The sequence below is a fragment of the Eulemur rufifrons genome, chromosome 10 (assembly GCF_041146395.1).
Source record: "Eulemur rufifrons isolate Redbay chromosome 10, OSU_ERuf_1, whole genome shotgun sequence".
Taxonomy (NCBI): Eukaryota; Metazoa; Chordata; class Mammalia; order Primates; family Lemuridae; genus Eulemur; species Eulemur rufifrons.
This window is the reverse complement of record NC_090992.1, coordinates 5,058,747-5,081,425: the sequence shown is the minus strand read 5'-3', so window position 1 is coordinate 5,081,425 and position 22,679 is coordinate 5,058,747. Positions and strand designations below refer to the sequence as shown.

At 37.0% G+C, this 22,679-nt stretch overlaps 2 protein-coding genes across 3 annotated transcripts in view; both read right to left on the bottom strand.

Moving 5' to 3' along the window:
• The window catches only part of PKD2L2 (polycystin 2 like 2, transient receptor potential cation channel), a 38,138-nt gene extending 32,554 nt beyond the window's left edge, over positions 1-5,584 (bottom strand). The window contains exons 1-4 of one of the 2 annotated variants that reach the window (XM_069483681.1): positions 5,522-5,584; positions 4,712-4,813; positions 2,938-3,071; positions 863-1,119 (exon numbers count right to left, since the gene is read on the bottom strand). In XM_069483681.1, the coding sequence (XP_069339782.1) occupies positions 863-1,119; positions 2,938-3,071; positions 4,712-4,813; positions 5,522-5,552 (524 nt within the window). In that variant the 5' untranslated portion in view covers positions 5,553-5,584. The remainder of the gene's footprint in view (positions 1-862; positions 1,120-2,937; positions 3,072-4,711; positions 4,814-5,521) is intronic. The other variant, XM_069483680.1, reaches the window with a different exon arrangement.
• A 2,257-nt stretch (positions 5,585-7,841) lies between these two features.
• On the bottom strand, positions 7,842-22,385 carry MYOT (myotilin). Its single transcript, XM_069484078.1, has 9 exons — positions 22,030-22,385; positions 17,578-17,752; positions 16,049-16,153; positions 13,529-13,575; positions 12,806-12,938; positions 11,374-11,581; positions 9,145-9,310; positions 8,225-8,358; positions 7,842-8,014 (listed from the first exon to the last, which is right to left on the bottom strand). The coding sequence occupies exons 1-9, from the start codon at positions 22,383-22,385 to the stop codon at positions 7,842-7,844; spliced, it is 1,497 nt and encodes a 498-aa protein (XP_069340179.1).
• Positions 22,386-22,679: the final 294 nt, after the last annotated feature.

The following is a 22,679-nucleotide window of genomic DNA, read 5'->3' as shown; positions in this document are numbered from 1 at the left end:
GGATGTTATTTAGAAAAAGGAAGTACATACCAGAAGAAACAACTAAAAGAGCTAAAAGTAGCTGTTTCTGGAGAGTTGGAATTATGAGTAGGAAGGAATAGACCTTTGTAAATATTTGTATCACTTGGATAAATATTAAATTACATGAAAGGTTTATTCTCTCTCCCTTTGATTTTCATATGACTCTAAAAGCACAGAGTGAAAACAGCACTGATACCAGCAGCGTCTGTGTCAAGGGGAGGTTGTGCCAGTGGCTTTGGGTTTTCGTATTTTCAATATAAAATGTAGACAGGTGTCTACACCAGCATTAGACTCAGCCACTTCAGAGAACAGTGGCCACAGTGTCTTTGGCAAACGTCATTACTTGCAGTCCCTATAGAGAAGAGCTGCCACTTTTTGGTATTGGCAATAACAGAAGAGATCACTGAAGTAAGCCAGAGTGGGAGAGGAGGAAAGTGGCAGAACACACCTAAAACAGTCCCTAAGGATTCCAAAAAGCTTGGGGGATATGTTTCTGGGAGTCTCTGGCCAAAGCCAGAAAAGCTGATTAACTGATTATTGTAGAAGCAAAAACTGATGCTTTGCCCTGTGTCCAATATGACTAAACACTTCATATACCACAGTCAGAAAAAAGAAAACATTTTGCATCCTGAGGTAAACAAATAAACAAAAACAGGTGTACTCTTCCTTTTCTAAACACTGCTATCTCTGAATCTTCTTTTGATATTACTGTTGAAATAGTTTACTTACCTTCCAGCCCCCCACTTGGGTTACTTGGAAAATACACAGCATTTTTACAATTTGTAAAAGACACAATGGTAAATTGCTAGAGAAAGTTCCTGTATAGTTTTATACTACTTACTCAGTATCATGTTTCAGGCCAAAATCAGACAGGTCTTCATTTGCAGAAGTATATTTGCCGTAACACTCATTCATCAAGGACTGAAAGGATGAGTAGACCTTGCATGTGTTGTTACGGACTTTTAGTTGACGGACTCTGGGGACTCCTAGAAGTATGTTCTCATAGTAGATGCGACTGCTATTTTTTAAATTATATAGCTTCTGGTTATTGTACCATGAGTCCCAGTACAGACCTTCCAAAAAGGGTCCTTCCATAAACTTCATATAGAAAGACAGATGTCATGGGAAAAATATTTTCATGTCAACAGAATCTACATTCATAACATTACGCATAAAAGATTTTGAGCATGAAAAATTATTGACCAAGCCACTGTAAATATTAATGATAATGCTGCTGCTGATGGTTAAAACTTATTAAGCACTTATTATGTACTAGGCACTGCTCTAAGCACTTTACAAGCATTAACTCATGTAATCCTATAACCCTTCTCCCCTTGTTTTATTTTTTATTTTTAAAATATTTTTTATAGAGATGAAGTCTTGCTACATTGCCCAGGCTGGTCTTGAACTCCTGGGCTCAAGCAATCCTTCCGCCTCAACCTCCCAAAGTGCTGGGATTGTAGGCGTCAGCTACCATGCTTGGCACCTGCCTTATGTGAGTATATTGAAGATTGTCCTCCAATACATGAGTATCAGAGCTGGACATAGTCCCATGTCATGACTTCACCCCAAAGTTGTGTGTACCCCTTTCCTCAACCCCCTCCCCAACTCTGGCCATGGTGATTGCTACTCCTAGCTCTGCCCCCATCGACTCATTCTGAGATTCCCAAGGCCAGGGTTCATTTTTGCTTTGCTCCCTTTGTTTTCTTTGCCATTGGCCGTGTACATGCCTCAGACAGCACAATAAAAAAAGAGGCAGAATGTGCTCTACTTCTATCATTTTTCATATTTCACCTGGGCTAAACCAATGAGGTATGATCATTTAGCCCTCATCTTGCACTTGCCCTCTCACTCTCAGGAAATGACCCTGTCTCCTTGATATGTTTCAAATTCCTAGCATGGCACTCCCAGTGTGACCTCTGTCCAATTCATAATTTGGCCTTTTCTATCTTATCTTCCATATGTCCACAATGCCAAACACAGCTCCACATGTAGAATTATTAATACTTACAGTACACATTGTTCCTTCTTCCTAAAATTCCCTTCCCTGATCCATCCTTTAAAACGCAACTGAATTGTTATCATCTCTGGAAAGCCTTCCCTGTCTCATCCTTATATACTCCAGTGTTTGTGACACTGTAATATTATATTCTGTGTATGTACTCTTTATTACATACTGTAACACATACATACAGTAGAGGGTTGTATGCCAAAACCACATATACTACACTTTCTGGGCAATTAATTTTCTTTCTTTTTTAAAATTTATTAAAATAAGCAAATAAACAATTTCACTTTTTTGAGACAGAGTCTCGCTCTGTCGCCCTGGGTAGAGTGCAGTGGTGTCATCGTAGTTCACTGCAACTTCAAACTCCTGGGCTCAAGCAATCCTCCTGCCTCAGCCTCCCAAGTAGCCGGGACTACAGGTGCACACCACCATGCCCAGCTAATTTTTCTATTTTTAGCAGAGACACGGGCTCGCTCTTGCTCAGGCTGATCTCAAACTCCTGAGCTCAAGCGATCCTTCAGCTTTGGCTTCCCAGAGTGCTAGGATTACAGGCGTGAGCCACAACACCTGGCCTAAGATAGCTAACTTTCAAGTGTAATTTTCACTATACACAATAATAGACAAACTTTAGGTCCTAACCCTCACCTAAGAAGCAAGTCTCCTATTTTCCAAATGAAATGAGAATGTTAAAAAAAATCAATTTCTTTAAAGTTATAAGAACAGTATCACACTGAGAACACAGGTTTCAATACACACTTACTGGTTGGTTGATTGATTCTAATAGTTTAAAGAAGTGATATTCACTTTTACTCATTCCTTCAATAATTATTCCTTGGGTGCCTACAATGTGTGCCAAGAGTTTATGGCATTCCTAAAGCTACTTCATCCACAGTCACATGATACCTTACCTTCCAAAAATCAGTTATGCTGCGAATAGACTTAAAGTTGGTCCTTTCTTCACCAGGCACAGAAGTGTCCAAAAACAGAGATGACATAACCTTGTTTAAGTAATACATGTGTGGGTTTACCATCCCAAAAGTCACTATGGAGAAGAATTTTTTTGTTTAAAAAAATTGTTTAAAAACTCAGTTTATCAGGATTAAAATGTTACAATTGGTTCCTAATTTTGTTTTGAAAATTCAACTTTATTATTTTGTCTAATTATAAAAGTAATAACTTAAAAAATCTAAAATATACAAAGCAGGAAGAAGTTTCCTGTAATTTTACCACTAGAGTTAGTTTGGTATATATTCTTCAGAGTTTTCTTTATGCATACACAGTTATAAAGAACATAATTTTATCTTTACAAAAATGAGGTCACAATTATAGACACTACTCTGCAAGTTGGCTTTTTCTCCACATTGAGAGTAGGCAATATAGTATGGTGAGTGGTTAAGGTTATATGGACTTTGAATTCTGACAGATAATGGTTTCAGTTCCATCATAGGATAGTGTTTCCTACTCCTAGAAGTTTTGTTGTAAGAAGTGAGATGATGCACATAGAACATTTAAGACTGTGCTTTGGCACATGATAAAAGTCTTAAAAAATATTAACTAGTATTCTTTCTCATTCTCTTTCTTTAGGGGGAGTGGGTTATAAAGATGAATATAGACTACATCTTTTTATTCAGAAGCCCTTTAATTTTTAAAAACCATGTATCTTCAACACCATTCCATGGCACATATGAGGCTATTTCATCCTTTAATAGTTGCATATTATTTCACTGTATATACTAATGTTAAACAAATCCCTCTGCTGATGTTCAACAAATCCCCAAGTTGTTTTTAATTCTTCCTTATTATAGGAAAAATGTTTTTTAAAAAATCCCTGAATATTGGGATTATGAATGATCTTTTTACTTACACTTTTCCATTTTCCAAATGTTCCATAATAAGCATGTATTTTTATAACTAAGCTTTTATAAACTATTCTAAGATACCTCAATTTATAAAGTTGGCTACAGTTGTCTTTTTAATCAAGATCTGGCTCAAATGCCCCTATACCAATTAATTGATTAATTGGTATACAGTTGCCAGTGTGTAGTACATACCAACATGAGATAAATCCTGCCAGTGAGTTTACATCTACTGTATGTTGGGCACTATAAAGACAAAATGCTCTTTAATGCTGCCCTTCACATATTAAGTTAATGTATTGCCCTACAGATAGGGGATTGAGATTTTTTCCTAGTCCTCCTTAAAGATTTGCATTGACTCAGCACAAACATATTTTACTATTAACTGTGCAATAGGTCAGTGAAAAGAACAAAAGTAATGGCAAACAAACTTCTATCTTTGGCCTCATTTGCACTTTGATTTATGAAACTGAGTTAATGTATCTATATGGCTCTAAAAGAAATCAAATTGCAATTGTCAACCCAAGGGATTAATTATGTTCAAGATAGAACTGCCAAAAGAAAGGAATACTTACAATATATTTAATCAGTGTTGACTATGGGAGCCTCTCATCACGTCTGTGACCTAAACTTTTGCCCCTTAAGAATCGGAAATAGTGTCAATCTAAATGAACTTAAGATAATTATATCTAAGATATGTCATTATAGTTTTAGTTTTAGTAGTCTGACAGCTTATGGTTTTAATGTCTGTATGTTTTATTTTTCATCTCCACATTTTAACCTTAGTTCAAACAATCAGCATCTTTGTCTACATCTATGTACTTACATATACATAGGTTTATTAAAAAAATAAAGTAGAGTAATAACTCCTGAAGTGTGGTTCTAATTTCTACTTCCTTTCTGTAATGCAGCGTATGTTTCGAAGCCCCTGTGAGATATAAGACAAAATTTTTATCTTACTGTGTAATTTAAAATTTATATAAGTAACAACGATAGAAAAACAGCCACTTTTTGTTACACTGTGCAAAGGGAAGCTCCAATGGTTCCCGGTTGTTTTTTAATTCTCACTTTTAGGCGGCAGGGATAACTACTACATTTTCCCATCAGGGTAAGTGGGCAGTCATTTACAACTATGTACTAATAGGTTTTATAACATAAACCTATTGTGATATTTCCTCACGAGTCCTGTGTTAAATGAAAAAGCAAAATACAAAAGGAACACCCCCCACCCCCCACCCCAACTGTCCCTAATCGTTTTCCAGGCTCAAAACGGCTTCTTGGGAAGGTTGGCTTCTGCCGGAGGGGGGAAAAGCGCTCGGACTGGAGTTCTGTCAACATGACAACTCCCCAGATCTACAAAAGACTTTAGAGACCGGCCTAGGGATGGTCACTGGACAGCAGATGACAACGCCCAGATGGAGCCTCGGGCAGGGGGCAGTGCCGTCCCTTCCGGACCCAGTTTTCCCGTCTGCGAATCTGTCCCTCTCCGTTTCTCAAGGGGAGCTTGTGAGGGCCAAAAGTGTCGGCGGTCACATCGTTCACACGAACGGAGATGTGGGGCTGCAGCGTTCCTTCCGGGGTATCTGAAATTGCCAAATCGTCCCTATCCCACCCACTCCTCACGAGCTCCCCTCACCACCTCGGTGCCACCTGGACGCCTCAGACATGGCGCAGGGACCACTCCGCCGGTTCGTCCGCCCCTGCCGTGTGGCGCTTGCGCAATAGTCTCGCGGCGCGCTGCCCAGTCCCACGCCTGCGCGAGCCTCCCGGCGCCGCCAGGGGCGCAAGGCGCTCGGCCAGTCGCGAGCGCGCCTGCGCCGCAGGGGCCCTGTACGCCTTTCGCCCGAGGCGGGCTGGGGATTGCGACGGCTGTCTCCTGCAGAGGGCCAGCTTCTGGGACAGACCCGGCTGTGGGCTTACAAAATCGTAGTAGTTAATTAGAACCGGTTTCTCTTTCTTGAATACCTTTAACATTTATCGCCTTGTTTAGTTTCCACATCCACCTCCGTGAAAGGTAGGTATTTTTGTCCTCATTTTAGGCCCGAAGAAACCCAGGCACTGAGAGATGAAATAATCTACCCCAAATTGGGGCAAAATCTGTCGGATGCCCAAACCCGAATGCGGTGACCTCACGCTGCCGCTGCTACTTGCAGATTAACTGAGAGTTGTGGCTAGAAGTGGCTTCCACTCTCCTTTCCACCTGATGTTAATTAAAATAGACTTTTAAAAAATCTGCAGTGATTATGTAAAAGGGTAGGCCCGAACAGTAGTCTTTGGGAGCTCAGACCCACATCTGGCCCAGAAGCTTTGCAAAGATGAGAAGATTTGTAAACCAGCTATAGAAAAGGCAAAAATAAATAAATAAATAAATAAAAATAAAATAAATAAATTGTAAATTAAGGCAGTCAAAAGCCCCACAGGATGGAAGAAGACAGGGGAGATTCTCGCAGATAAAAAGGACAATGGAATGGAATTCAGTCCAAACACCCCAGGGCAGCTTGCAAAGAAAACCATTAAGCTGTTTTGAAAGTAAGAGATAAAGCCACTTTTGTTATTACCCGGAAAGAGATGTAGAGTGATGTTGATAAATGCTGTTTTATGTGTAGATAAAAAGCAAAACTAGGTTACACAGTTGCTAGGGTCAAAAACTACCATTGATAAAAGGAACGGGAGAGGCAAAAGGCTGACAGCCAGTGAACTAGAGGCCTGAGAGAAAAAAAGGGCTACTGTCCTAGCTAGAGAATAGTTCAATGGAAGGATTTGGGCTTTCCTGTGCTGGGACTCTCAGATGCTCATAAAATGTAAGCATCTTTCTAATGTAACAGGTTATCTGAACTTGAAATTGTTGTAGGAAAAACACTCAAATATGGGTATTCAAATTTATATTATTATTATTATTATTAGAGATGGAGATCTTGCTGTATTGCCCAGGCTGTTCAAACTCCTGGGCTCAAGGGATCCTTCTGCCATGACACCCGTGCTCAAATTACATTAAATATAAGAATTGAGCAGATGACCTCCAGAAACAATTCTTATTCCTTTGAGCACAGTAGACTCAGAGGTCCTGAAGAATTAGAGACCTATTTGGTTAAAATAAAATCGTGAATTCAGGAGAGATTCAGTCATGATTTAAGTTACTAATGGTTGCTTTTGAAGTGCAAACCATGGAAAGTCTAGCTCAGTTTCAGGAGGAACTGGCTGAACTGTAAGTGAGCTCCACATTGTTCTAGAATATAATATTGTTGTCCTTTTCAAACTTGTTATTCATAGCTTTTGCTAAGTGTTGTTTAATATATAAAAACCAGAAGTTTTGGCCGGGTGTGGCTCATGCCTATAATCCTAGCACTCTGGGAGGCTGAGGCGGGAGTTTGAGACCAGCCTGAGCAAGAGCAAGAGCAACACCTGGTCTCTTAAAAAAAAAAAAAAAAAAAGAAAAGAAAAACCCAGAAGTTTTATTTTAAAGATCTAGACTTCTGTAAAAGGAAACAGTCTGTTTTAAATATTTGAATTTTATTCTATTTTGACATAAAGCTATGGAACACTCACATAATCAATACCATGTTACCATGTTAGTATTCCTACAAGAGAAAACGGTTAAAACAGTATTCAGAAAGCAGTACCAGTTAACCTTATTACAAGCATTAAATTTGTTTGAAAAGTTGATATTAATTCATAACCTGTAATTGTTAAATATGTATGACTTAAATGTTAAAATCCCATATTTTAAGATAGTTTTCTACAATTACTAATCCATATACCCAGATTTTCTGTAGGCAAATGGGAGGAGTAGATAGAATGTGCAAGAGTCAAAGGATAAATAATATTATAAATATATATTAACTATATTACCTAATTAAAGTCATAATCTGTCAATACAGCTATGGATTTATTTCAAAAATGTAATTGAATATATTCTTAATAGTGTAGTTGTGTGTTTTCCAACGTTGGTGAAGTTATTAAAGTTCTTCACTTTCATAAAGTCCAGATTGAGCTGCCAGACGCTGAAATTCTCCTTCTGGGTTAAAAGCTTGTTTCACATCCAAACCTCTCCCGTTAAGTGCTAAATATTTGCTGAAGGTTGGTCGAACACGTAACTGCTTAGGAGCTGGAAGAGTTTGGTTTGGACGGGCTGAAATAGAGCAAATAAAAGCTAATTCAGAAAACCTGTTCTGAACAAATTGGTTGTGCTAGGTATTTATTAGATAGGAAAAGAAAAAAATCAAAACTGATTATGTATGGGGACAATCCCTCAGATTTTGTACTTTACTGAGATTTGCATTTCTTATTAAATCTTTCTGGTTAACTCCTTTATAACACTTGGGGTGATGGTGAGACATACCTGTAACATCCAGTCTTGTGTTACATGTGGTCACTCCAGCTTCATTAACTGCAGACACAGTATACCACCCAGCATCTTTCTTGTTTACGTCTTTTATCAGTAAAGTAACTCTTCCAGTGTTATCATGATATAAGCTGAAAAAAAACATTCAAAAAATGAACGTATAAGAATTAATTTTTCTGTAAAAGTTTATTTAAGTGATATCTTTGACATACAGAGTCATGTCAGATTAATAAGAAAAAAAGAAGCATTTGAAAATTCTGGCAGTGTATCTATTCATGGCCAAATAGCTATTGGTTTTCTTGAATTAGATGTCCCCCCTTGTGCATGTCATTTATTTCCTTGAGCCATCTTTCTTTTTTTTTTTTTTTTTTTTTTTTTTTTTTTTGTTGAGACAGAGTCTCACTTTGTTGCCCAGGCTAGAGTGAGTGCCGTGGCGTCAGCTTAGCTCACAGCAACCTCAGACTCCTCGGCTTAAGCGATCCTACTGCCTCAGCCTCCCGAGTAGCTGGGACTACAGGCATGCGCCACTATGCCCGGCTAATTTTTTCTATATAGATTTTTAGTTGTCCATATAATGTCTTTCTATTTTTAGTAGAGACGGGGTCTCGCTCAGGCTGGTCTCGAACTCCTGACCTTGAGCAATCCACCCGCCTCGGCCTCCCAGAGTGCTAGGATTACAGGCGTGAGCCACCGCGCCCGGCCTCCATCTTTCTTTATTGTTGATTAAAAGGTAAATCCTAGCTGCCTTTATGCCTTAAATTTCTGATTAGTGGAATCTGGCTTAATGAAGTTTTATTATATGTCTTTTAAAAATTAGACAAATTCAGATCATAATTGCATGCCATTTATGAGGTATGTTAAAATATAACTGGATTCACCCAAATAAATGATAGTAAGTTTAGAAATATATCTCCTACCTTATTCGGTCTGTGTTGAATTGTACCATTTCATTATTTCTTTTCCAGAAAAGCTTTGGTGGAGGTATAGCTGAAATTTGGCATTCTAGTTTCACTGACTCTCCCTCAAAAACTTTTTTGCTCTGTGGTTTGTAGATAAACATTGGTGCTCTTTTATGTTCTTTTGCTATATATTAATAAAAAAATTGAAGCATGCAAAATATTATAAAAAAGACATTAAATCAAGCCAAAGAATTATGAAATTTATATGTTGATATTAAAGTGTTGAAAAGCAACAACAGAATTGGAAACTTTTAGTTTTAGTAAAAATAATATATGATACTATTTTATTATACCATTCAGACTTCTAAAACTGTAGTGTAATGATTTGTTATATTTATAATCATGTTTCACTCAAATCATTTGTCATATTCTCATTTATCATCTCATCTATAGGGAGGCAGCATGAGTGGTGGAAACAGTGTCCAGACCTCTTGGGTTCAGCTTCTCTTTTGGCTCCAGGAGCCAGTCAAATTGGGAAAATTGTGTTTAGTGTCTCTGAGCTTCAGTTTTGTCTATTGCAAAAAAAAAAAAAAAAAAAATCAGATGGTAGTGACTGTGGTGCCTACCCCACAAAATAATTGGGAGGAGCAATTGAAGAGATAATTTGTAAACTGTTAAAGTAATATACAAATATCGGTAATTACTATGACTTTACTTTTCTTCAACTACCCGAGGGAAAGGGGAAATGATCATACAATACAACCTTGGCTTTTCTGAAGGAGAAATGGTTATACAGATGCCAGCCAAGATCTCTTTCGGCTCTAATATTATAGTATTTCTGAAGCCACTGGTACAAATAGGATTTGCCCCAAATTTAATCATCTGAATTTTGTGGCTCACTGGTTTTTCCCTTAGATTGAAGCCCTTAAGTATATCATAGAATAATCTTAAAGATTTTTTTATTGATCTGGGTAGAATACGAATTCAAAAAAATAGTTTATCCTTTAACCTGATCAAGCTTTTATATAGTAACAGTGAATTATAGCAAAATATCTCTCATGCAGTATACCATGGCTTAAACTGTTACAGTTGTGGTATAGGTTGGGTATGCCTTATCCACAATGCTTGGGACCAGAAGTATTTCAGATTTCAAATTTTTTTGGATTTTGGAACATTTGCCGTATACTGGTTGAGCATCCTTAATCTGAAAATCCAAAATGCTCCAGTGAACCTTTTTTTTGAGTGTCATGTTAATTTGGGGGCATCTCAGATTTCAGATTTTCAGATTAGGGATACTCAACCTGTATATTTAAAGGATTTAAACCGTAAAATTTTAAAACCAGACCCTAGTTTTATAAAAACTGCCTTAAGACAGATTTGAGATATGAGTTTTGTCATACCTGTTTTCTAAAGCAAGTAGGCATGTTATTGTTATCATCAGAGACTAGTTTCCTAGTAAAAAGGACATAATGTAAAGATGAAAGTTGATATTTATTCTTCAGGTTTTTTTGTTTTTTGGGTTTTGTTTTTTTTTTTTTTTTTAAGACAGAGTCTCACTCTGTCACTGGGCTAGAGTGCAGTGGCATCATCATAGCTCACTGCAACCTCAAACTCCTGGGCTCAAGTGATTCTCTTGCTTCAACTCAGCCTCCTCAAATAACTGGGACTACAGGCCTGTGCCACCACGCCTGGCTAATTTTTTCTATTTTTTGTAGAGATGGAGTCTCAACCACTGGCTTGAAGCAATCTTCCCACCTCGGCCTCCCAGAGTGTTGGTATTACAGGTGTGAGCCACTGCGCCTGGCCTACGATTCAGTTTTAAACTGTGCATTTAAAATTATGATAGACTGTGACAATTCTGGATAAAAACATGAGGCAGATTGGTTGTTTTAGACTGTAGCCCAGAGAAATGATTAGATTAAAATTTTCACTTTGAGACCCTATAGTTACATCTAGAAATGCTTATACTACCTTACTTGGTCTGTCAAAAATTGTGTGATTTATTTCCTTTCCAGAAAAGCTTTCGTGGTAGATTTGTCATTCTAGTTTCATTGACCTTCCCTTAAAAACATCTTTTTCTTGTTGTTCTATGGCTTGTAAATAAAAATGGGCATTCCACTAGGTTGTGTCGACATTAGTCTTCAATATGAAGTTGTCTGGGCTTATCTTTTTAATACTTTCATTAAAAATGCTTATTCAATACTGCTAGATTTTAAGGAACTCTCAAAGATCTCTTTGGAGGCTTACCGAGGACATCCAGCTGCACAGTAAAGGTGGCTTCTCCTGCTCTATTCCTGGCAACACATGCATAAGCCCCTGCGTCTGAGGTTCTGACCACTTCAAAGATGAGTGAATGAAAACCCTTCTCAGACACTATCATTTTGTGCAAATCGTCTGGTTGAACTGGTCTTCCATTTAGATACCATGACACATCAGGAGCTGGCAGTCCGCTCACCTAGAAACAAAAACAGAAGGAGATGTTAGAATTTTAAAGTCTAGCATTGCTGGAACCCTTCTGTCCATTTATGAATTTCAACAATTCCAGTATCTGAGTGGGTTTATGAAGGAAATGCAAAGCAAGAGCTTAAAAGGATATTTATAATTTTTTAAACAAATGGAAAATTAAGATTCTTGACATTAGTGTATTAATAATATTTTCAGACCATCTCAAACCACATTAGCTCTTTTACATGTAATCTCAGTCCTTTATGATCTCTTAATTACTATATTTAGAACATTCATTTATGTTATATTAGTTTCCATGGGAATATGGAAGTCATATTAGTTTCCACAGGAACATGGAAGTCATATGGTTTTTCGGGCTAGAGGCACATATATGTGAGACTTGCTGATCTAAGGAGTAATTTTTCTAAAACAGTGTTCTCTGGTAAATAAATGGCAGTTTGTTAAATGTTTTTATATAAGACTTAACAATTAAATCCAGTGTTAAGCCATAACACTAACTTTAATTCATAAAGAATCTGGGAAAAATTTTACAAGAAAAAGTTCTCCAAAATGAAGACAATAAAAATGTAGTCTCTTCTAAAGAGCTATTCTAGCTTAAGTAGCTAGGCCAAGAGAAAGCAGGGTGTCTTGAATTTCTTGATGGAGGAGAATTAGAGAGGCATTATACTTTAGAAGTCCTATTTTTCTGATAGCTTCACTTACGTAGAGTATTTATTAGGTATACCTACTCAGTTAATTTTCATAGCTTTATGAGGTAGGTATATTTGTTATTCCCATTTTACAGAGGAAGAGACAAAAACACAGAGAGGTTGACTGCCTTGTCTAAATTTATATAGCTGGAATGTGGCAGAGCCAGGATTCAAATCTAGGTCACCTTGATTCCAGAATTTGTGTTCTTATCCACTGTAACAAGCTTTTCAATCTGTGTGGCAAACTATGAAATGGAAAGAGGGCTTTTCTTTTCTTTTCTTTTCTTTTCTTTTCTTTTCTTTTCTTTTCTTAGACAGGGTCTTGCTCTGTCACCTAGGCTGGATGCAGTGGTGTGATCATAGCTCAATGCAGCCTCGAACTCCTAGGCTCAAGTGATCCTCCCGCCTCAGCCTCCCAAAGTTCTAGGATTACAGGTGTGAGCCACTGTGCCTAGCTGGAAGAGGACATTTTTCAAAACTTGGTGTCCCATTGTTAATTTCCCCCAATACTTTGAAAATCTTACTTTGAAGTCCATTCTGCAGAATCTTCCTTCTTCAATTGACATGTTCTCCGGCACTTGAATGAAACGTGGTGGGTAAAATTTCTCCTGGATTGCGTCCTGATCATTCACATCTCCCCTTGAGGATGATCTACTTCTACAAAAATATTTTTATAATAACTATGCATAAATATTGTCATTGCTTTTCCTTTACACAAATACAGTTTAACCATCAAATTTGAAACCCCAGAGTCTACTATTTGATCTGATAGTGTAATAACAATAGAGATGTATTTAGCTGTGGCATATTTGAGGATTATTAGAAATGGTAGCAATTTAGAAACATCTGGTACAAATAGTACATCTTTGTCTCTTTATAGTACTATAAATTGATAAAGAAATTGATCTATTAAAATGTAGAGTACACCATAGCTTATTCTTATCATCTGTAAGGACTGTATAATTAGAATTGGGTTTCCATTGTCATGAGAAAGTTGTTTAACATGGAAACACGGTCTTGGCTTATTTGACCAAAATATTAAAAAAAAAAACTACCTCTGTGATAGTTCTGATAATTAACATAAAAATTTTAATCTTCATCTCAGACATTAGAAAATACAGATTGTGTTTTTAAAAAGGTAATGCTTACTATAGTAGGCTTGACGGCTTTATAAATATTACATTTTTAAGATGAAAATATTTTAGGTACAAAAAATAATTCTTTAAAAATTAAAAAAAAAATCTTACCTTACTTGTGATGCAGGAACTTGCAGTCGTGCATGTTCTGAGTTGTGCTGCTTGAAATTAAAACAAAGTTAGAATGCTAACATGCAGTTGCTAGCTTGAAATGAAGCAGAATTAAGTAGTTGTTGAAAGGAACATTTCTATTTTGGCTGTATTTGTATAGTCATAGTAAGCTCTATATATTTAGCTTTTGAACATTTAAAATATTGTGCATTAACCTACTGAAATCCCTAGAATTAACAGACTATGCAACAAGTATTATTTATGAAAATTAGCTAGACTTGGAATTGATGGTGGTTCACTTTTCAGATGACTATTTTATGACAAAGGGTGATATGTCCTCCTGGTGGATTTGAAATGGGAGCACATAGTACAGATTGTCCTTTAGTAAAACAGGAATAGATATGCAGTCACTTGTCTTGGCAGTAGATCGAAGGTATTATGCCTACTGCTCAAAAGTGGCATCAACAGCAGTAAACACATATTAGACTGGAAAATACTTCTCTTTTTAGCTCCTGGCTCAAAATCCAGATGAACACCATGGAAGATATGTGTAGAGCTATGAAAAAGCTTGGAAAAATAGCATTAATTGCTTCCTATTTAATAAAGATATTGTTAATTTAAGCAAACATCTTTTAGGGTTTATGTCTGAGTACCAGAAAATTATTACTGTTTGCAAATAGAATCAGGAATTGATGACAATTATAATTAATTAATTGATTAAATAGTGCTAGGTATGGTTACATGTGCCTGTAATCCCAGCTACTCAGGAGGCTGAGGTGGGAGGATTGCGTTCACCTGGGAGTTCAAGACCAGCCTGGGCAACATAGTGAGACCCTGTCTCTAAATAAATAAATAAGTGCCTATTATTCGTATTTTACTGTGCTTGTCAGTGGGAGATACAAAGATGTAGAAAATATAGTCTCTATTGAAATACCTGAGATAAATCTGCACTAGGGACACAAAAAATCTGAGTACAAATAATTTATTTTGGGACGCATCTGTTTAGCTAATGTCTTTTGTCATTTTAAAACAAAAGTCTTACAACTCTGTAACAATTTTTGGCTATCCTTAAGGTTCTCTAAGAAAAATATTAAAACAGCTGGTCAATTCAGTGATCGAATCAACTAATTTTTTGTAAAATAAAACTAATACAATTAAATTCAAAATATCCAAATTAAGTTTTTGACTTTTTTCTATAGTGGTGGTTTGAACATGTATATAGTTATATTCAGAGATGTGATATTTCAGTTATACCATAGTTTGATGACATTTTATATTATTTGGGTATAATGTTTAAAGTGTATAAAAGGAGTAAGATCTGTCTTTTTCTGGTTTCATAATAATGTGTTTCTGCCACTATCTTTTGCCTAGCACTATCACCTTCATTTTAAAAGTTTTAAGGAATAAATGAGAAAAAAACAATACATCTTTGCCTTTGGAATCATATACTGTGCATTTATAACAAACCATCATCAGTATAACATTGCTTTGAGTAATTTCCACTAATAGATACGGGTTTATGTCTCATTCTTGCTGTAACCTGTTCTAGGCTCCAGAGCCCAAAACACAGTAGGTGCTTCTTGCAAATTAGTTGATCTAATGAATGCATGAACTGTTTAGCAGCCAAAAAAATTTAAGTTCTCTTTTCAGTTTCTGGTTCTTGCTCCATTAGACCCTGCTCCATCATTTTTAGTAGGTCTAGTCTCATTGAACAGAAACAAAAATCTTATTTTCTGTTTTCTATACTTGGAAGCTAGAATTCTTGAGTTCCTAATTTCACCTCTTTGCCTCCCAGTTTCTTGTAGACTTTTTGGGAAGGAATGAGAGGTAACCACAGGAGGAAGAGCATTAACACTTCAGTCTGCCTCTCCAGCCATACATTTCTCTTTGGGGTTAAGTTTACTTGTTAAAATCAAATTGGTTAGGCACAAGCCTGTGGAATATTCACTTTATGCTCTCTGTAAAGTTAATCCTTCCTTGCAAAGGATGCTTTTGTTAATCTTAGAATCATTACTCATAAGAATTTTTTTAATAAGCATTTTTGAACATGGCAGAAGGAATTGGATGTTTCCTTAGAACCACGAGTATATTTTAAAACATTGAAATGATAAACAGCTTATGTAAAAAGGTTATGATTACTTTAGAGTTTTAACTTCTGTTAAAGATTTATAACTCATAAATTCTCTGTCCATTTAGACATTGTAGAAAGAGTCCTAGGTCTAACTGACCGCTAAATGTCCAGATAAAAAGTGATACCATTAGCCTTCTGGTGTTTTGACTTTGTGACATTTTTGTATCTGGATATTAGAACTACCAGAAAATGGGGTAAAATCTTAAATATAGATACATATATACATATATATGCACCCATCATGGCCTCTTTATGTATCTAATGGAGAATGGAAGTGATTGACTTTTATTTCAAATGCTATTTGTAAACATTTAGAAAAGCAGACATTTAAAAATTGCACAGAATAAAAGTTCTCCAGTTCGATGAAGATTATTTTATTAATAATTTACCTGTGGTGAATCTTGTGCATCACTGTCATTTTGAGCTTGAAACACGGCAGCTGCAGTCTGTGGTCCTAGCAATCTGCGAGCCATCTTCTCCTCATATGTTAGCCTCTTTAAAGAAGTTAATAAGAAGATAGTAATGAGATTTAAGAAAAAATGTTTGTGCAAAGATACCTTAAAAACACTCTTAAGTCAGAACTTCAAAGAAGTATGGTTCTATCTATTGAACTGTAGATAGATTTTATGTTTTTAAAAGTGACTTTTCTTTCATTCAAAGCATTTTCCTTCCATTCTAGTGCCACTTCCCACATCTCTAGTAAAGATTCACTTAGGCTTGCTTTTTGCTCCTACAAAAGGCAGGTGGGCATAATCACCTTTATTTTTTTTCTTTTTATTTTTTATTTATTTATTTATTTTTTTAATAAAATGCAGAACACCTGACACATAATCACCTTTAAATAAGGCTTTCCCAAGTGAAGGGAAATTATTTCCCTTCCCCTTTGTTCTGCATGTTCCAGTCTGCCTTGTTTTTTGCTTTTCTTTCTTTGAGACAGAGTCTCACTCTGTCACCCAGGCTGGAGTACAGTGGCCCAATCATAGGTCGCTGTAACCTTGAATTCTAGGCTCAAGCGATCCTCCTGCCTCAGCCTCCCAAGTAAGTGGGATTATAGGCACATGCCTATAGTCTTTTTTAAAGAGACAAAGTCTCACTGTGTTGCCCAGGCTGATCTCAAACTCCTGGGCTCAACTGATCCTCTTCCCTCAGCCTCCCAAAACCCTGGGTTTACAGGCATGAGCCACAGTGCCCAGCCTGTTTTTGAATATAGTAGTGCATGTTCTCACATTCAGAAATAACTTTTATTAGATGAACACTGAATATTTGTACTAACTTCTGATTGAGAGCAGTGCAACTGATACGCAAAAGGCATGGGGTACTATTTCAAAGATAAGTGAGTGGGCTGGGCCTGGTGGTGCATGCCTGTAATCCCAGCACTTTGGGAGGCTGACACAGGAGGATTGCTTGAGGCCAGGAATTCGAGGCTACAGTAAGCTGTGATCTTGCTCCGGCACTCCAGCCTGGGAGACAGAATGAGACCCTGTCTCTTAAAAAAAGAACAATGAAAAAAAAGATAAATGAGTAATATAATGTTCACAGTAAGAGCTACATAATAAGAATTACAGCTATAATTATTTGTCCATCAATATTACACACCAAAGTACACAGAGAAGTTGGGTTAACAGTATTTCCCATTAGTTATTTGGCCATCAGACATCTTTTATGAGATGCTTAAAACAAAATTTTCATTAAATCATTCAGACTGATTTATCATTTGCTTCATTCTTTTACTACTGAAAATCAAGAGGTGATTTCATGAAGAGAGATATGGTGTAGGACCCAAATATTCCTACTTTTAAGATAATTGTGTTCCTTGCTAATTATATGGACATAGATCTGCGAGACAGAAAGAACTTTCTTATTGAAATTAGATTTTATAATTTAATTGGCCTTTGTACAAAATAGACATCTTGCCCACTTGATTTCCATTATGAAGAAGGGTGTCCTTGCATTTCAGCTTTCTCTCCAAATCTTGAATCAGAGCCTCTTTTGATCCTTGTATTTCATGATCAGGAGTTCTTGGTGTGGGCTTAGCATTTGCAGTTTGGGATGGCTTAGCATTTATATATTGGCCAGCTGAGGATTGTTGATAGCTTTAAAAAGGAAAAAGAAAAGATTTTTTAAAAAGAAGATCTTTCAAATGTGGTCTCTAAAATTGAATTGGCTGTATTTTGTAAGTCACCTTTAGGTATGTTGAGTTTACCCCTTAGTACTACTATTAATAGTATTATTAAAAATGTCAATTGCCCTAATAACAATCAAGAAGGATTTTATAAGAATGGTTACCACCTTTTTTTTTTCTCTCTTGGCAAATGAAAATTAAGTGGCAGGAGGAAGGATTTAGATTAGACATAAGGAAGACATCCTTCCTTGAAGATCTTCCCTAAAGAATGGGAGAGAAAGTCTAGTTAATGGCAGCTTGAGTGCTCTTCCAATCTTATGACTGAATTTCTTAAGTTTGATTTATGGGAAGTTATTAAGCAGTGGTGTGCTTGGGCTCAAGAAAGCATCTGTTCCAGCTATCTGTGATTTCATTTCATAATTTAAAATTGGTGGTAGTGGAAGTATTTACATCAGGGAAATTGGTAAATACCGCAAATCATGGCTTTTTCCTCCGGAGCCGATTATTAGACATTTACCAGCACACAACTGGTATTTAGTCAATATTCTGTCGCTTTGAATGGAGTCTACAGTTTACACCATCTCTGGCTTTCCTGTAATTCCCAATTTCTGTTAATTTCATATTCTAGAAAATCCAAGTATGACACTATATAACAAATAACTTCAAATAACTTGCTGAAGTGATTTTTAGAGAAAGAAACGGATGATTAGAGGAAGAAGAAGAAAGAAATGCAAACTAAAAAAAAAAAGAATTTGGGGAAAAAAAGCAAATTTGAATAGCAGTTGAAGAGTTTGGTTAAAGTATTTATTTTAAATTCTGATCGTAAATTTTCTTCTAAGGTGTCCTTGCCCCTCTCCTAGTTCCCCTGTTGATTCTGACAAAGGATGCGGTGGTGCTTAGGGAGTCTTGTATTTTTAGGTCTGTTAGATAGTTCAACACTTTTCACAGTGCTTTGTTCATTTTTTTCCTAGTTTATTCATTTATGGCTCCACAGGGGCTGGCCTACAGGAATCTGTTCAATGCGAGGAAACTGGCCACTGCCCTCAATGAGTATTTTACCATTATTATAACAAATGTTTTCCAGCTATCCAGGTAAGAGAGCCTTAGCCTGTTCTCTGACATGATTCTGTCCAAATATTCTCAAAGATCATTAAAAGGACTTGTGAGCTAAATGGAATTATGTTTCCTCCAAGTGGAGCCAGAGTTTTAATTGTTGCTGGCTTTGGGGACTTGGTTAGTAATCACTAGTAAACATCCTGAAGAAAAAAAGATGTCTTATTACTTGTCAATGTATCATTTATATCCACTAACACAAAGCATGAGTATAGGAGATAGTATCAGTTGAATGAATGAATGTTTTTCATTGTATTCAAGATACTCTGTATTGAAAGGTGATGGTACACATTTCCCCTCACATTTTAGATCTTCATGGTTGTCTATGTTAATCCTTAATGTAGATAGTCTGATTTGTTTTTTTTATTTTTATTTTTTTTTTCTGAGACATAGTCTTGCTCTGTTGCCCAGGCTAGAGTGCCGTGGCGTCAGTCTAGCTCACAGCAACCTCCAACTCCTGGGCTCAAGCAATCCTCCTGCCTCAGCCTCCTAAGTAGCTGGGACTACAGGCATGCGCCACCATGCCCGGCTAATTTTTTCTATATATATTTTTAGTTGTCCATATAATTTCTTTCTATTTTTTTAGTAGAGACGGGGTCTCACTTTTGCTCAGGCTGGTCTCAAACTCCTGAGCTCAAATGATCCACCTGCCTCGGCCTCCCAGAGTGCCAGGATTATAGGTGTGAGCCACTGCGCCCGGCCTAGGTAGTCTGATTTGTTCAGGTAAGTAAATAGTCAAAGTGTTTTTAAAAATGGTGGACTTTTTTTTTTTTTTTTTTAAACATTGAATTCCTAGGCTAAAGTGGCAAAATTCCTTTGGTCTTATAGAACTCATATTTCTCTAACTAGATGAAATTATAATAGCCTACTGGTTGTTTTTAAATGCTAGCTTATCATCTTTATAAAAGTTACATGTTTGTTAAAGAAAATTAGCAATTGAGTAATTGTTTTCAGGCTGTCATAATATATCTGTGAAATTCTGAAGGATCGTCCAAGACTGAGAATCGCTGATGTATATGTACCTCAGTCACTTCATTCACTGAATACCCCCATTATTCCCAGTTGAGGTGACATAAGTGTTAGGACTTGATACCTGCTCCTATTTGTAAACTAATATTATACTTTCACACTACTTTATAGGTCTTTTTTCTATCATTAATTACCTAAATCCTTAATACTGTTACAGATGAGAGCACTGAATCACCGAGCAGGTAAGGTACTTGCTGAATGTCACATAGCAGCTTTTTGGAAGGAATAATTAGAATTAAAGAGTTCCCCTCAATTTTCAGTCTCTGGTTTAATCTACTGAATAAAATGTTTGCTTAAGGGCTTCCTATTGATGAAAAAGTTAAATAAAGCTTTCAAACTTCTCTAGGTTAGAATTCAAGGGATTATTTTAGAAGACAGTGCAAACTTGAGCCCACTATAACAATGAGGGAGTTGGGCACAAATGTTCAAAGGGCCAAGACTTTCCACTCTGTACAGCTGGACATGGAACGGGTATCAAGTAACTATGGGAAGATTAAAAGAGTTATCTATGGTTTCTGAAAATGGAACAGCTAAAGCTGGATCTTTGATCTCTAGTTTGGGAAACTCCTAGGCTTTATTTCTTACTCTATTTTTGCCTTTCTTAGGTCTGTGTGCAGAGCTAGGTACATGGTTGAGGCTCAGTGAATATTTGTTTGATAGCTTTCTTTTCTGGGTAGGAATTTGGACTAGGACTATAAGACTTTACTAAGAAAAATGTGGTGAGGAAAAGTTATTTTAGATTTTAAAATGCTCATGATAGAAATTTGGAAATAATAAAAAGTTAGATGGAAAATGCTCATCTGAGTAAATGTAGCCAAGAAAGATCTACAGTGCATGACATTGGTATAACGGAATTTGGGAGGGAAGAGAGAGCGAGTGATTAATTCTCGAAGGTGTCCTTTTAAAATATTGGGTCAAACCTACGAGAATGCCATTTTTGTAGGTCAAAAACAGTTGACTATCAGCCATTTCAAATGGTTCAACCTAATGTCTATGGGTTTCTAGCAAAAGCTTTTGGTTTTCCAGATTTTTATTTCTGAAAATATTTAAAAGGTTTCTTTGCAAGTTATTGTAGTCAGTTCAACTAGGTTTCCAGAGTTGTCACCAATAGTACGAATTTTTAGAAAAATTAGCCTCTAAAGAAGACCGTAACAACTTAGCGAATATGAGTAAATGTGTCAGTAAGCCTGCAACAAGATGTATCCCATCAGACAATTTTTGAGATGCCTCTGATTTAATTCTCTGATGTTCTAGTCAGCCAAGGAAAAGGAAAACTGATAGCCTTAAGTTTGCATAAGCACAAAGTAGTTCATGTTTTAAAAAAAGCACAACCACAGCCACTGCGTCCTTTTTCATATCAGGTTCTCTTAGGAAAGTCGTAGGGCTGTGGAAATAGTACCTGCTTGCATAAGGCTGCAGGTATTCTTCCCTGTATTTAGATCAGCCCAACCAAGTTGGACGAGGTATGGTTTGAATTGCCAAAGGAAACTTAAGGTCATAAGCCTTCACGTACTCAAGCCTTCCCTCTTCTGATCATAGTAAGGGAAATTCATACACTTGAGTGTCTGAGTTCCAGATTTCTTTAATTTGTTAATTAAAATTTTTTTTTTTTTAGCTAAGTGGATATTCAAGATTAGAGGGGAAAATGGATAGGAAGAAAAGACTAAGACTGAGAAGAAACTTAATAGCCTCTGCTTATGTGAGAGGAAATCCTGTCTAAGGAAGAGCAGACAGGTGTTCTTCATCTCAGCTGAGCCCAGAACCAGGGGAATTAAATACACAGCATGAGGAGCTTAGTTTAGGACTAGAGGAAAAGTTTATTGTTCTTGGGTATGTTAGAAATCTTTTTTTTCCAAAGATGGGAAGTAATGGGTAAGTAATTGTATGCGGTATTAGGTAACTTGGATTCAGCTCAGCCTGATTACTGGAGAATGGGTCAGATGACCACTTAACTGCCAGTACCCTGGTTCAACGTGTTCTAGGAGAGTCATGGAATGAGACCATCAGGTCACATTGCCTTTTTGGATAGTAAAGAATACTGCAGCACACCCCCCAAACTCCTCAGATGTGAGCTCACTGTACATGCAGATATAAAAATTCACTTACTTGGAGTCCACAGTGGAAGGGATTTTACTGCTACTGTAATCAGGCTGTGATGGTAATATGGAGCTGAGGAAGCTGGCAGGGGACTGGTTATAGGTGGCTGTAACCCTTTGGCCTGGGTTGGACCCAGCAAGCTGCTGGGGAGAAGCAGGGAAAGCAGAGGAGGACATGGTGATGTGAGAGCTCACTGTTGAAGAGGCAGAAAATCTTTGCTCTGTGCTCTGGCGGGGATGGATGACAATGGAAGACTGTTTGGTCTGGCTAGAGAAGCTGGAGGTTTCTGGTCCAGGAGGCTGCAGTCTGGAGCCACACGGGTTTTGGGACTGGATGAAGTGTTTTGGACGTTCGTAGTTAAACATGCTTAGCTGATACACGGACGATGAAGGCAGGTTATTACTATAATGATTTGTTCCTGGAAGGGTGGGGTCCTGAATTTAGGGCTGCAAGCCTGGAATTACAGAAAGTTGCAAGGAATCAGAAGCAACCTTGATCTGCCCCTAGTTGAGATCCTGAGAATACTGTGTGCCGGGCTTTGGTGGAGTGGGCTTCTTTTGAAGAATATTGTTCCTTCAAAGGAGAAAATAGTTAAGTTACAATATTTGCTTAAACAACAATACTGTTTATTTGACATCTTTAGAACCTTGAGTACATTT

What these genes read in the sequence shown, in the direction of transcription:
- MYOT (XM_069484078.1), bottom strand. Translation starts at nt 22,385, where the DNA reads ATGTTTAACTACGAACGTCCAAAACACTTCATCCAGTCCCAAAACCCG. An exon ending in CCTTCCACTGTGGACTCCAA is followed by an intron (nt 17,753 to 22,029) that starts GTAAGTGAATTT and finishes TCCTTTTTAAAG; the next exon opens with CTATCAACAATCCTCAGCTG. An exon ending in TCTGCAGAATGGACTTCAAA is followed by an intron (nt 11,582 to 12,805) that starts GTAAGATTTTCA and finishes TTTTGTTTCTAG; the next exon opens with GTGAGCGGACTGCCAGCTCC.